The sequence below is a fragment of the Piliocolobus tephrosceles genome, chromosome 1 (genome assembly GCF_002776525.5).
Source record: "Piliocolobus tephrosceles isolate RC106 chromosome 1, ASM277652v3, whole genome shotgun sequence".
Lineage (NCBI taxonomy): Eukaryota > Metazoa > Chordata > Mammalia > Primates > Cercopithecidae > Piliocolobus > Piliocolobus tephrosceles.
The window spans coordinates 30,456,564-30,471,261 of NC_045434.1; the positions used below are offsets into that span (position 1 = coordinate 30,456,564).

The 14,698-nt window shown below is 40.5% G+C and overlaps 2 protein-coding genes across 5 annotated transcripts in view; one reads left to right on the forward strand and one right to left on the reverse strand.

Moving 5' to 3' along the window:
- CENPL (centromere protein L) overlaps positions 1 to 12,945 on the reverse strand; it is a 27,700-nt gene extending 14,755 nt beyond the window's left edge. Inside the window, exons 1-2 of one of the 4 annotated variants that reach the window (XM_023207189.2) lie at positions 12,478 to 12,945; positions 12,178 to 12,271 (exon numbers count right to left, since the gene is read on the reverse strand). Coding sequence is in view for 2 of the 4 variants with exons in the window: in XM_023207186.2 (XP_023062954.1) it covers positions 12,087 to 12,220 (134 nt within the window). In the remaining 2 variants the exon portion in view is untranslated. Of the gene's footprint in view, positions 1 to 12,086; positions 12,272 to 12,403 lie in introns of all 4 variants that reach the window. The other 3 variants (XM_023207186.2, XM_023207188.2, XM_023207187.2) reach the window with 3 other exon arrangements.
- Positions 12,939 to 14,698, forward strand: part of DARS2 (aspartyl-tRNA synthetase 2, mitochondrial) — a 34,958-nt gene continuing 33,198 nt past the window's right edge. The window contains exons 1-2 of the mRNA XM_023207185.2: positions 12,939 to 13,616; positions 14,570 to 14,669. Coding sequence (XP_023062953.1) covers positions 13,490 to 13,616; positions 14,570 to 14,669 — 227 coding nt within the window. The 5' untranslated portion in view covers positions 12,939 to 13,489. The remainder of the gene's footprint in view (positions 13,617 to 14,569; positions 14,670 to 14,698) is intronic.

Consider the following 14,698-nt stretch of genomic DNA (forward strand, 5'->3'; position numbering starts at 1 on the left):
CAGAAACGTCTGCAGACTTAAATGTCCCTGTCTGACAGCTCTGAAGACAGCATTCTCCCAGTATGGCATTTGAGCGCTGAGAACAGACAGACTGCCTCCTCAAGTGGGTCCCTGATCCCCGTGTAGTCTAACTGGGAGACACCTCCCAGTAGGGGCCGAATGACACCTCATACAGGCAAGTGCCTCTCTGGGATGAAGCTTCCAGATGAAGGATCAGGCAACAATATTTACTGTTCTGCAAAATGCTGTTCTGCAGCCTCCACTGGTGATATCCAGGCAAACAGGGTCTGGAGTGGACCTCCAGCAAACTCCAACAGACTGCAGCTGAGGGACCTGACTGGTAAAAGAAAAACTAACAAAAAGAAAGGAATAGCATCTACATCAACAAAAAGGACATCCACACCAAAACCCCATCTGTAGGTCACCAACATCAAACACCAAAGGTAGATAAACCACAAAGATGGGGAGAAACCAGAGTACAAAAGCTGATAATTCTAAAAACCAGAGCACCCCTTCTCCAAAGGATCACAGCCCCTCACCAGCAATGGAACAAAGCTGGACGGAGAATGGCTTTGACAAGTTGACAGAAGTAGGCTTCAGAAGGTCAGTAATAACAAACTTCTCTGAGCTAAAGGAGCATGTTCTAACCCATCGCAAGGAAGCTAAAAACCTTGAAAAAAGATTAGACGAGTGGCTAACTAGAATAAACAGTGTAGAGAAGACCTTAAATGACCTAATGGAGCTGAAAACCATGGCATAAGAACTTCATGATGCATGCACAAGCTTCAATAGCCAATTCAATCAAGTGGAAGAAAGGATATCAGTTACCGAAGATCAAATTAATGAAATAAAGCGAGAAGACAAAATTAGAGAAAAAAGAGTAAAAAGAAACGAAAAAAGCCTCCAAGAAATAAGGGACTATGTGAAAAGACCAAATCTACGTTTGATTGGTGTACCTGAAAGTGACGGTGAGAATGGAACCAAATTGGAAAACACTCTCCACGATATTATCCAGGAGAACTTCCCCAACCTAGCAAGGCAGGCCAACATTCAAATTCAGGAAATACACAGAACACCACAAAGATACTCCTCAAGAAGAGCAACCCCAAGACACATAATTGTCAGATTCACCAAGGTTGAAATGAAGGAAAAAATGTTAAACACAGCCAGAGAGAAGGGTTGGGTTACCCACAAAGGGAAGCCCATCAGGCTAACAGCAGATCTCCTGGCAGAAACTCTACAAGCCAGAAGAGAGTGGGGGCCAATATTCAACATTCTTAAAGAAAGGAATTTCAACTCAGAATTTCATATCCAGCCAAACTAAGCTTCATAAGTGAAGCAGAAATAAAATCCTTTACAGACAAGCAAATGCTGAGAGATATTGTCACCACGAGGCCTGCCTTACAAGAGCTCCTGAAGGAAGCGCTAAACATGGAAAGGAACAATCAGTATCAGCCATTGCAAAAACATGCCAAATTGTAAAGACCATCGATGCTAAGAAGAAACTGCACCAACTAACGGGCAGAATAACCAGCTAACATCATAATGTCAGGATCAAATTCACACATAACAATATTAACTTGAAATGTAACTGGGCTAAATGCCCCAATTAAAAGCCACAGCCTGGCAAACTGGATAAAGAGCTAAGACCCATCAGTGTGCTGTATTTAGGGGACCCATCTCAAATGCAAAGACACACATAGGCTCAAAATAAAGAGATAGAGGAAGACCCACCAAGCAAATGGAAAGCAAAAAAAAGGGAGGGGTTGCAATCCTAGTCTCTGATAAAACAGACTTTAAACCAACAAAGATCAAAAGAGACAAGGAAGGTCATTACATAATGGTAAAGGGATCAATTTAACAAGAAGAGCTAACTAACCTTAAATATATATGCACCCAATACAGGAGTACCCAGATTCATAAAGCAAGTCCTTAGAGACCTACAAAGAGACTTAGAATCCCACACAATAATACTGGGAGACTTTAATACCCCAACATCAATATTAGACAGATCAATGAGACAGAAGGTTAAATATCCAGGACTTGAACTCAGCTCTGCACCAACTCAGCTCTGCACCAAGCGGACCTAACAAACATCTACAGAACTCTCCACCCCAAATCAACAGAATATACATTCTTCTCAGCACCACATCACACTTATTCTAAAATTGACCACATAATTGGAAGTAAAGCACTCCTCAGCAAATGTAAAAGAACAGAAATCACAACAAACTGTCTCTCAGACCACAGTGCAATCAAAATTAGAACTCAGGATTAAAAAATTCATTCAATACTCCAGAGAATATGTAAATTAAATAACAGTTTGTTATGTGCACTATTGTAAAAATTATTTGTAAAATTTCTAAATGCATTATTGTTTATGAATATATACTCCTAAATATATATACTAAATTTTAACACAATAATAATTTCCATATGTTATGTTTTTGTAAAAATTTACTATGTGTAAACCCTAGAAAGAAGTATTTTATTGTTAGTTTTATCAACGTTGGGGACATAACAGAAAGATGTCTACACAGTCAGGCTGCTGTGAAGAAAAAAACTGAAAAGCTCTTATCTATTGTCAAAATGAACCACCTACTTTATATTCAAATTTTATGTATATTTATTAAATTATATTAATGAAAGCCATGGATGGGAAAGATAATAAAGGTACATTTTATTTACCTTTAATAAACCATAATATGCTTAAAAAAAAAATTCATTCAAAACCACACAACTACATGGAAACTGAACAACCTGCTCCTGAATGACTACTGGTTAAATAACAAAATGAAGGCAGAAATAAAGATGTTCTTTGAAACCAATGAGAACAAAGACGCAATGTACCAGAATCTCCGGGACACATTTAAAGCAGAGTGTAGAGGGAAATTTATAGCACTAAATGCCCACAACAGAAAGCAGGAAAGATCTAAAATCAATACCCTAACATCACAATTAAAAGAACTAGAGAAGCAAGAGCAAACACATTCAAAAGCTAGGAGAAGGCAAGAAATGACTAAGAACAGAGCAGAACCGAAGGAGATAGACACACAAAAACACCCTTCAAAAAATCAGTGAATCCAGGAGCTGGTTTTTGAAAAGATCAACAAAATTGATAGACTGCTAGCAAGACTAATAAAGAAGAAAAGAGAGAAGACTCGAAAAGATGCAATAAAAAATGATAAACGGGATATCACCACCAATCCCACAGAAATACAAACTACCATCAGAGAATACTATAAATACTTCTACGTAAATAAACTAGAAAATCTAGAAGAAATGGATAAATTCCTGGACACATACACCCTCCCAAGACTAAACCAGGGAGAAGTCAAAACTCTGAATAGACCAATAACAGGCTCTGAAATTGAGGCAATAATTAATAGCCTACCAACCAAAAAAGTCTAGGACCAAATGGATTCACAGCCGAATTCTACCAGATGTACAAAGGGGAGCTGGTACCATTCCTTCTGAAACTATCTCAATCAACAGAAAAAGAGGGAATCCTCCCTAACTCACTTTATGAGGCCAACATCATCCTGATACCAAAACCTGGCACAGACACAACAAAAAAAGAGAATTTTAGACCAATATCCCTGAAGAACATCAATGCAAAAATCCTCAATAAAATACTGGCAAACTGAATCCAGTAGCACATCAAAAAGCTTATCCACCATGATCAAGTCAGCTTCATCCCTGGGATGCAAGGCTGGTTCAACATATGCGAATCAATAAATGTAATTCATCACATTAACAGAAACAACAAAAACCACATGATTATCTCAATAGATGCAGAAAAGGCATCTGACAAAATTCAACAGCCCTTCATGCTAAAAATTCTCAAAAAACTAGATATTGATGGAACATATCTCAAAATAATAAGAGCTATTTATGACAAACCCACAGCCAATATCATACAGAATGGGCAAAAACTGGAAGCATTCCCTTTGAAAACTGGCACAAGACAAGGATGCCCTCTCTTACCACTCCTATTCAACATAGTGTTGGAAGTTCTGGCCAGGGCAATCAGGCAAGAGAGAGAAATAAAGGGCATTCAATTAGGAAAAGAGGAAGTCAAATGACATGATTGTATATTTAGAAAATCCCATCATCTCAGCCCAAAATCTCCTTGAGCTGATAAGCAACTTCAGCAAAGTCTCAGGATACAAAATCAATATGCAAAAATCACAAGCATTCTTATACACCAATAATAGAGAAACAGAGCAAAATCATGAGTGTACTCCCATTCACAATTGTTACGAAGAGAATAAAATACTGAGGAATCCAACTTACAAGGGATGTGAAGGACCTCTTCAAGGAGAACTACAAATCACTGCTCAACAAAATAAAAGAGGACACAAACAAATGGAAGAACATTCCATCCTCATGGACAGGAAGAATCAATATTGTGAAATGGCCATACTGCCCAAGGTAATTTATAGATTCAATGCCATCCCCATCAAGTTACCAATGACTTTCTTCACAGAATTGGAAAAAACTACTTTATAGTTCACATGGAATCAAAAAAGATCCCACATTGCCAAGATAATCCTAAGCAAAAAGAACAAAGCTGGAGGCATCATGCTACCTCACTTCAAACTATACTACAAGGCCACAGTAACCAAAACAGCACAGTACTGGTACCAAAACAGATATATAGACCAAGGGAAAAGAACAGAGGCCTCAGAAATAACACCACACATCTAGAACCATCTGTATATCTGTTTTGGTACCAGTACCATGCTGTTTTGACAGTCTTTGACAAAACTGACAAAAACAAGAAATGGGAAAAAGATTCCTTGTTTAATAAATGGTGCTGGGAAAACTGGCTAGCTATAGGTAGAAAGATGAAACTGGATCCCTTCCTTACATCTTACACAAAAATTAATTCAAGATGGATTAAAGATGTAATTGTTAGACCTAAAACCATAAAAACCCTAGAAGAAAACCGAGGCAATACCAATCAGGACATAGGCATGGGCAAGGACTTCATGACTAAAACACCAAAATCAATGGCAACAAAAACCAAAATAGACAAATGGGATCCAATTAAACTAAAGACCAGGCCGGGCGCTGTGGCTCATGCCTGTAATCCCAGCATTCTGGCGGGCGGATCACAAGGTCTGGAGCTCAAGACCAATCTTGACAATATGGTGAAACCCCGTTTCTACTAAAAATACAAAAATTAGCCAGGCATGGTGACGTGTGCCTGTAATCCCAGCCACTTGGGAGGCTGAGGCAAGAGAATCACTGAACCCGGGGAGGCAGAGGTTGCAGTGAGCCGAAATTGTGCCACTGCACTCCAGCCTGGGTGACAGAGTGAGACTCCGTCTTGGAAAAAAAAAAAAAAAAAAAAACTAAAGACCTTCTGCACAGCAAAAGAAACTACCATCAGAGTGAACAGGCAACCTACAGAATGGGAAAAAATTTTTGCAATCTACTCATCTGACAAAGGGCTAATATCCAGAATGTGCAAAGAACTTTGCTAAACAAAGAACTAAACAAATTTACAAGAAAAAAACAAACAACCCCATCAAAAAGTGGGCAAAGGATATGAACAGACACTTCTCAAAAGAAGACATTTATGAAGCCAAAAGACACATGAAAAAATGCTCCTCATCACTGGCCATCAGAGAAATGCAAATCAAAACCACAATGAGATATCATCTTATGCCAGTTAGAATGGCGATCATTAAAACAATAGGAAACAACAGATGCTGAAGAGGATGTGGAGAAATAGGAATGTTTTTACACTGTTGGTGGGAGTGTAAATTAGTTCAACTTTTGTGGAAAACAGTGCGGCGATTCCTCAAGACTAGAAATACCATTTGATCCAGCAATCCTGTTACTTGGTATATACCCAAAGGATTATAAATCACGTTATTATAAAGACACATGCACACGTATGTTTATTGTAGCACTATTCACAATAGCAAAGACTTGGAACCAACCCAAATGTCCATCAATAATAGACTAGATTAAGAAAATGTGGCATATATACACCATGGAAAGCTATGCAGCCATAAAAAAGGGTGAGTTCATGTCCTTTGCAGGGACATGGATGAAGCTGGAAACCACCATTCTCAGCAAACTATCACAAGGACAGACAACCAAACACTGCATGTTCTCACTCACAGGTGGGAACTGATCAATGCAAACACTTGGACACAGGGCAGGGAACATCACACACCAGGGCCTGTCAGGGGGTCGGGGGCTGGGGGAGGGATAGCATTAGGAGATATACCTGATGTAAATGACAAGTTGATGGCTGCAGCAAACCAACATGGCACATGTATACCTATGTAACAAACCTGCATGTTGTGCACATGTACCCTAGAACTTAAAGTATAACAACAAAAAAAATAGATTTTTAAAAAATGTTAAAAAACAAAACAAAACACAGAATCTGTCATCCCTTCACAAAGCTAATTCCTTAGCCACAACTAAGAGTTCTCCGTATCTAAGAGTAATCCATTCTTCCAGAAATAGACTTTATTTGTATCTGTGCAACAACCTTTACAGTAACAAGACAAATCCTAAACTCTTCTGCTGGGTTTAAGGTCTTTCTAATTCAGCTTCTCCTTATCTTCCTAATTCTCCTCTCCAACCTGGGACATACACATATTCTTATCTTCATGTGGTTGCTTCTCAACTATATTCCCTACCTTAAGCGTCCTTTTCCCATCTCACCTCCTTTAAGACCATGCTAGAAATTTGATCTCCTTTCAAAGTAGGGTGTTTTTAACCTTTTGGTCCTGAAATACCTATGACATAGACTTTTATCTGTTATCTGTTATCAGTGGCTCATTCCTGGAAGCAGAGTATGCACGTGTGTGTGTGCTGTATGAGTTCTCATCTCAAAGTCTGAAAAAATCCCTCAAGAATGTTCTACAACATCCTTGGAGATATATCAGCACACATAACTCTCCTCAATCACCCAGTCTGTACCACTCATTTTAGCCCCTGTTCATATACTTCCTTGTACCATTTTTTAGTGTGTATTTCTTGTATCCCCAGCAATACTAAGCTACTGTCACTGAAACCATACTTTATATTTCCCAATGTATGTATAATTACCCAAATACAATGCTGAGTGTCCTTTAATTGTTAAACAAGTATTGGTTCAATTAAATGGAAGTATTTTATAGAACTTCCAAATTAGGGCCAGGCATGGTAGCTCATGACTATAATCCCAATATTTTGGGAGGCTGAAGCAGGTGGATCACTTGAGCCCAGATGTCTGAGACAAGCCTGGGCAACACTGTGAGACTCCATCTCTACAAAAAATAAAAAATAACTAGCTAGGTGTGGTGGTGCACGCCTGTGGTCCCAGTTAATCAGGAGGCTGAAGTAGGACTGCATGAGCCCAGGAGGTCAAGGCTGCAGTTGAGATGTGATCATGCCACTGAATTCCAGCCTGGGTGACAGAGCAAGACCCTCTCAAGAAAAAAAAGACACACAAAATTAAAATACAATTTTCATTAAAAGGAATTATCATTTCAAAGTTATGATTAGTCTCGGCCGGGTGTAGTGGCTCATGCCTGTAATTCCAGCACTTTGGGAAGCCAAGGAAAAGTGGATCACCTGCAGTCAGAAGTTTGAGACCAGCCTGGCCAACATGGTGAAACCCCGTCTCTACTAAAAATACAAAAATTAGCTGGGTATGGTGGCGCACACCTGTAGTCCCAGCTACTCAGGAGGCTGAGACAGGAGAATCTCTTGAACTTGGGAGGTGGAGGCTTCATTGAGCCAAGATCACGCCACGGTACTCCAGCCTGGGTGAGACAGAGCAAGACTCCATCTCAGCAACAACAACAACAACAAAGTTATGATAAGTCTCAACTACTACACAATTACCCTTTTGAAACATTTTTTACGAATAAAAAGTTATATTACTATATTTACTCATTTTATTTTATTTTATTTTTTGAGATGGAGTCTAACTGTTGTCTGGGCTGGAGTGCAACTGCACGATCCCGGCTCACTGCAACCTCTGCCTCCCAGGCTCCAGCAATTCTCTTGCCTCAGCCTCCCAAGCAGCTGAGATTACAGGCGCCCACCACCATGCCTCGCTCATTTTTTGTTTGTTTGTTTGTTTTTGTATTTTTAGTAGAGATAGGGTTTCACCACGTTGGCCAGGCTGGTCTTAAACTCCTGACCTCAGGTGATCCACCAGCCTCCCAAAGTGTTGGGATTACAGGCGTTAGCCACTGCACCCGGTCCATATTTAAATGGTATTATATTTAAAATAGTACAAGTTGAGCATCCCTTATCCGAAATGCTTAGGACCAAAAGTGTTTTTGGATTTCAGATTTTGTCAAATTTGGGAATATTTGTATCACACTGGTCAAGCATCCTTAATCCAAAAATCTGAAATCCAAAATGCTCCAGTGAACATTTCCTTTCAACATCATGTCAGTGCTCAAAAAGATTCACATTATGGGGCATTTCAGACTTCAGATTTTCTAATTAGGGATGCTCAACCTGTATCTTCAATTTCAATATGTTAGACTAGGGCACCATTTATATTTTGCACAAAACTCCATAAATTAAACATGTAGTCCTAGCATGGACAACATAGCAAGACCCCATCTCTCAAAAAAAAAAAAAAAATTAGCCTGGCATGGTGGTAGTCCTAGCCACTTGAGAGGCTGAGGCAGGAGGAATGCTTGAGCCCAGGAGTTTAAGGCTGTAATGAGCAATGATCACACCACTGCACTTTAGCCTGGGCAACAGAGTGAGATCCTCTCTAATTAATAAATAAATACATAAACTAAACATGTAGCATTATTTGTCCTTAAAGCTCAAATAATGTCCAGAGCAAGTTCATATACCACACAATTTATTTATTTATTTTTACAAATGTTCATATTAGCTTTATTCATAATAGCCAAAAATTGAAAATGACTCAGTGGGTGAATGATTAAATAAACTGTGGTACATCCACACCATGTAATAGTACTCTGCAATGAAAAGAAACAAATTATTGATACATGCAACAACTTGGATGTTAAAGCCAATCCAAAAAGGTCACATATAAAATTGCATACATTTAACATTTTTTAAATGACAAATTAAAGGAATGAAGAACAGATGAATGGCTGACAGAGATTAGGGAAAGGTAAGAGGGTGGGAGGGACATAAATGTGACTATAAAAAGGCAAAACAAGAATTCCTTGTGGTGATAGAACTGTATCTTCATTGTGGTGAATACAGGACTCTACACCACACACCACACAATTTAAATAGCAGCTGCTCTAAAGCATCCTAACTTTAAATGCACATTGAATTACCTATTTCAAAGGGAATTTTAATCAGTACTACTTACACAGAATGTTTCCTTCAAATTTGTTACTTGGTGCAATAATTGCTAACACTTATTGAGCATTCATCATGTTTCAAGTACTCTTCTAAGATCTTTATATTTTCTCATTTAATCTTCAAACAACCCCATGAAGTAGATCATGCTCCCAGCTGACAAACAGGAAATCAGACAAGTAACGTAACTTACCAAAGTCAACCAGTTAGAGTGCAAGAGTTAGGATTTGAATCCAGACAGTCTAACTCTGCAATGAGTGCACTTAGCTACTTCTTTCACGTTGCCTTTTAAACAGGGATCAATTATGAGGCAACATAAGCCCTGCTGAATTTGACTCCTTAAAAGAGAAATGCTATGAATTCCAAAAAGATTTTAAAGTCTAGGTGACTTTGAAAAGTCTAGCAATAAATGAGATGAGAAAAACACTATCGGCACTAAGAGGGATGGTTTTGAAAAAACATGTCCGTTGAGTATTTAATGTTAAAGTAAAATAAAATAGCCCAATCCATGAATTAAAGATTAGCAAATGAGTTATATTTACTTTACCTTCTCATCTCACACTCAAGAATGTGTAATTTTGCCCAGCACAGTAATCAAGATGTTATAAATATACCTTGAATCAATATATTACTGTCCCAATACTCTTCCTTCCAATCAGAAGCAAAAAGGTCCTCTTACTTTTATCTCCTCTGGACACCATCTCCTTTGTGTACTTCAACTTTTTTTTTTTTTTTTTTTGAGACAGTGTCTCACTCTGTTGTCCAGGCTGGAGCGCAGTGGCCCGATACCACTGCAGCCTCAACCTCCTGGGCTCAAGCGATCCTCCCATCTCAGCCTCTTGAGTAGCTGGGACTACAGGCATGCACTGCCACACCAGGCTGTACTTCACCTCTCTATTATCTTTAATCACTCCTATACAGGATCCTTTTCTTTCGTTGCCAAGCATATTCTAGTATTTCTAACATTAAAAATTTGTGTTTAAATCCAATTCATCTCATTCCTTCTGAGACCAATCTCCTGGAAATGTGGTCTACACCTATTGCCTCCAGTTACTAATAAGTATTTTACTAGAACTCTTCAGCAATCTCTTTTTTCCATCTATCACTATAAAGAAACTGCACTTTTGAAGATCATTATTTTTGCCAAAACCATGGCCAAATACTTTGTTCATCAAGTTTGTTCATCCTTCCTCCTCTAAACTTTCTGGGACCTTGTTTCCTGACACTCCATTTTTTAGGGGCTTTTCTCCTCCTTACTTTTTATAGTTCCAGTTTCTTTACTGATTCTTTTTTTCCCTCATGTTCCAATAATAGGTGGCCCCAGACTCTGAAAATCATTCATTCTACATAGGAAAATAATCATTCTATATGACTCCTAAATCTCTATCTTCAGACCATTACAGCTGCAACCCAGTCCTGCATTTCCAACTTCCTATAAGATGTTAAACTTTCATGTTGTCAGACTCATTAAGTTCAAAACTAATCATCACTTCACATCTCATTCAATCTTTCTTTGCCAACTACTGTACTCTGTTTTGCTCAGTAATAATTCCATTTTTCCATTTTCTTTCCCTACTAAAAAAATACTTTCATCATCTTTTACTCTTCCTTCAACATCACCTTTACATCTAAAAAGTTAACTTTGTTACTTTGTTAACTTTATCATCAAATTCTGACATATTTCTTTCTTTTTTTAAGACAGAGTCTCACTCTGTCTCCCAGGCTGCAGTGCAGTGGTGCGATCTTGGCTCACTGCAACCTCCACCTCCCAGGTTCAAGTGATTCTCCTGCCTCAGCCTCCAAGTAGCTGGGACTACAGGTGTGCACCACCATGCCTGGTTAATTTTTGTATTTTTTGGTAGAGATGGGGTTTCACCATGTTGGCCAGGCTGGTCTTGAACTCCTGACCTCAGATGATCCGCCTGCCTTGGCCTCCCAAAGTGCTGGGATTACAGGCATGAGCCACCACATCTGGCCTCTGACATATTTCTTAAAAAGATATACACTTGTCCTCTTAGATGTGGGCTTCACTCTCATTCTCAATTATACTACTTATCTTTTTCCCAATCTTAGCCCCTTTCTCTAATCCATCATCAGTCTTTCATTGTCACCACTTTTACCATTACCTTGCTTGAGATCCCATAACAGTTCCCATACATCTATATGAAGTCGAATCAGAATTCCTGTCCGGTTTTCAAGGCACTACTGTATTTGATCTTATTATCTGATCCTATCCAGGTTCATTTTCTACGGCTTCAGTTCTTACCCCAAGTAGCCTTTCCAAAATCCAACATTCTGCATACACTTCCTCTAAGGTTTTGTATACAACATTGGGGGATAAGGGGAGGTGGGAGTGAAGAAAGTTCCAGTAGTCAATTCTTTAAAAGGTTAAATCGCAGCCCTATAGCCAAACATGCACCCCCTCTTCTAGACAGATGATCACTCTACTATTCTCCCTGCCTTTTTATTCACCTTATCGACAATTAAAAATACTTCCTACTCCCGTTTGTCTGAGCAAATCTTATCCATTTGCCATGTGCCATCTCCTCACAAGTTTTCCAGAGCTTGGCAGGGCTAGTTCTCTTGACAATTCCACTTGCGGTTGTAGTTCACAGCACACAAGTAAAGCTTTGTTGTTTCTCTTGTGGTTAGTCCGTGAAGGGGCTCTGACTTGATCACTTTTCTACACTGCCACCAATACCTAAATCCAGCCGCCCTAATGCCAATACTTAGCCGGGTATTATGCACGTAGTGCTTAAACACACCTTAACACACAAGTATTGTGAAGATAATGACCACACAGCAGGGCAAATACAAAGTTAAAGCAGGTCCGGAACCAATACAAAGCATTTTTACCAATAAAATGCCGTGATGACGCTGTCACCCATTCCGGATTCATCAATCATTCTTCAAAAGTCCGGCTCCAAAACTATGTCGAGACTGAAATCCCCTGAAGAAAGAAAGAAAGAAAGAAAAAAAACCCGCCAAAATGACAGCTAAGAGAGTGGCCAGACTAACCCCTGGCCCTTCCAAATTCCCTCTCGCTCCACCACAAGTGGGTTCACAAGAGACACAAACGCACCCAGGAAGACCTCCACTCCCTCAGACGCGGGGCGGGCCCTGCGACTTCACTCTGGGAGGGACATTTCCGCTCACCCAGCTCTGCGACCCTCGCTCCTGCGGAGTCAGCTTCTGCTGGCGAAGGGGGAAGGGCAAAAGGACAGTGCGTCCCAACCCGTCCCTCTTCAGCTGAGCCTGTCAGAGACCAGCCCAGCTCTGAAATCACGCCGTCGTGAAAAGGCAATTCGGTCCTCCGCCGCCTCTTCAGTTTAAAATCGTTTCCCGACTCGCTCTGCGGCTCCACGCAGGAAGCCTCCTTAGCGCCTCACCGATTCCGTAGCAGTGAAGCAACTAAAATTGCCATTTTAACTGAGGGCAAGGCTGAGCCACTTAACCATTATCGTCAACCTTTCCAACAGTGCTCGGTTGCTCGGCCGTTTTCCTACCGGAGCGAAGCTTTCTCTCAAATTTCCGCCCGTAGTAAGCATGGCGGCGGCACGTCACCACTGATTCGTGGAATTCCTTTCCCGTAATCTTGGGCACTAGAGGGCGGAGTTGAAGGGCGCTTGGACCCCCACGGCGATCTGTGTTTGGGTTCGGACTCTGGGAAGATTTTGGCTTTGCTCGCCTTCCTCTTTCAGAAGACTCGATATCGGCCAGCAGGTCTGCGAGATTTGAAATGCGACTGTTACTCCTTGTTTTCCGGTTCTGGCCGCGGGAGCCTCTCGGGAAGCGTGGAAAGAAGGGTACGGCGTATGCCTAGTGACCGCCTCTGGTTGTCGGGCTCGCGCCTGGCGCCGCTACGTGGAGTCGCTCTCTCTTCGTCACTTTTGGTTGCAGACTTGTTGAGTAGAAGTGCAGACTGATGCTTTAAGACTCGGGGAAAGGTCTTTCCCTTATCTCCACCCCATCAAGCACCCCAGAGACGTTGGAGATTTGTCTTGTTTCTAGACACGTGTACGCGAATGTTGTGCGGAGGACTTAAATATTCGAGAAGAGAGTGGGAACTCCTGGAATTTTAAGGGATTTCTGTGTATTTCCAAAGCTGACTTTTAACAACCGGCAGCGTGGGATTCGTAATTGTTTTTCGCCATCGTGTGGTTCCAACATGTACTTCCCTTCTTGGTTAAGTCAGCTGTACAAGGGTTTATCCAGACCCATCCGAAGGACCACTCAACCGATCTGGGGTTCTCTCTACAGAAGTCTGGTGCAGAGTTCACAGAGGACAAATCCAGGTGAAAATAGCGAAGAGATCTGTCCTATGAACAGTACTTCAACCTGTTATCTACGACCGGAGAGCTTTTATTCCATATTTTCCCCCATTCTTAACTGGATAGCCTTATGTGTAGTCATTCACTCTTTTCATTCATTATAAGGCAGTTTTTTTCCCTGAGTTTTTAGAAAGAACACAAAAAGGTAACCACGTAATATGTAGAATACTCTGCTTTTGGTTGATACCTCAAAAAATCCTTTTTCGGCCGGGCGCGGTGGCTCACGCCTGTAATCCCAGCACTTTGGGAGGCCGAGGCGAGCGGATCATGAGGTCAGGAGATCGAGACCATCCTGGCAAACACAGTGAAACCCCGTCTCTACTAATAATACCAAAAAACAAAAATTAGACGGGCTTGGTGGCAGGCGCCTGTAGTCCCAGCTACTGGGGAGGCAGAGGCAGGAGAATGGCGTGAACCCGGGAGGCGGAGCTTGCAGTGAACTGAGATCACGCCACTGCACTCCAGCCTGGGCGACAATGCGAGACTCCGCCTCAAAAAAAAAGAAAAAATCATTTTTCACAGAATATAATAGTGTTTTCTAGTGTACAAGTGGCTGTTAAACAGTAGATTAATATTAAAACTAAATAGTTCCTGCACCATCCATTTCTACAGTTTCTAAAATCCTATTTCATTTGGGGAAGAAATGTGCAATATTAAGAATTGGGTAATTAGGATTTTAGGTAAATGCAAATACTAGAAGATCAAAAAAATTTTGATTTCCTAACACAAGACAGAAATTTACGGTTATTCACTTGGCTTTTGACACATTTGCAGGTAAATTTAATAGTGAATGACCTGTTTCCCTGACATACGTAAGAGATATTTTGAGGATTTTTATTTTTAAGCAACCTGCAAGTGATGTATTTTTAATCTTGCCTTTTAAAGTTTCTTCTCTTTTTTTTTTTTTTTAAAAAAAGAATTCAATAGCTTTGCTGTCCGGACCAACACATGTGGAGAGTTGCGTTCGTCTCACTTAGGCCAAGAAGTCACCTTGTGTGGATGGATTCAGTACCGCAGGTAAATTGAGGAAGACAGTCTAAGAATGC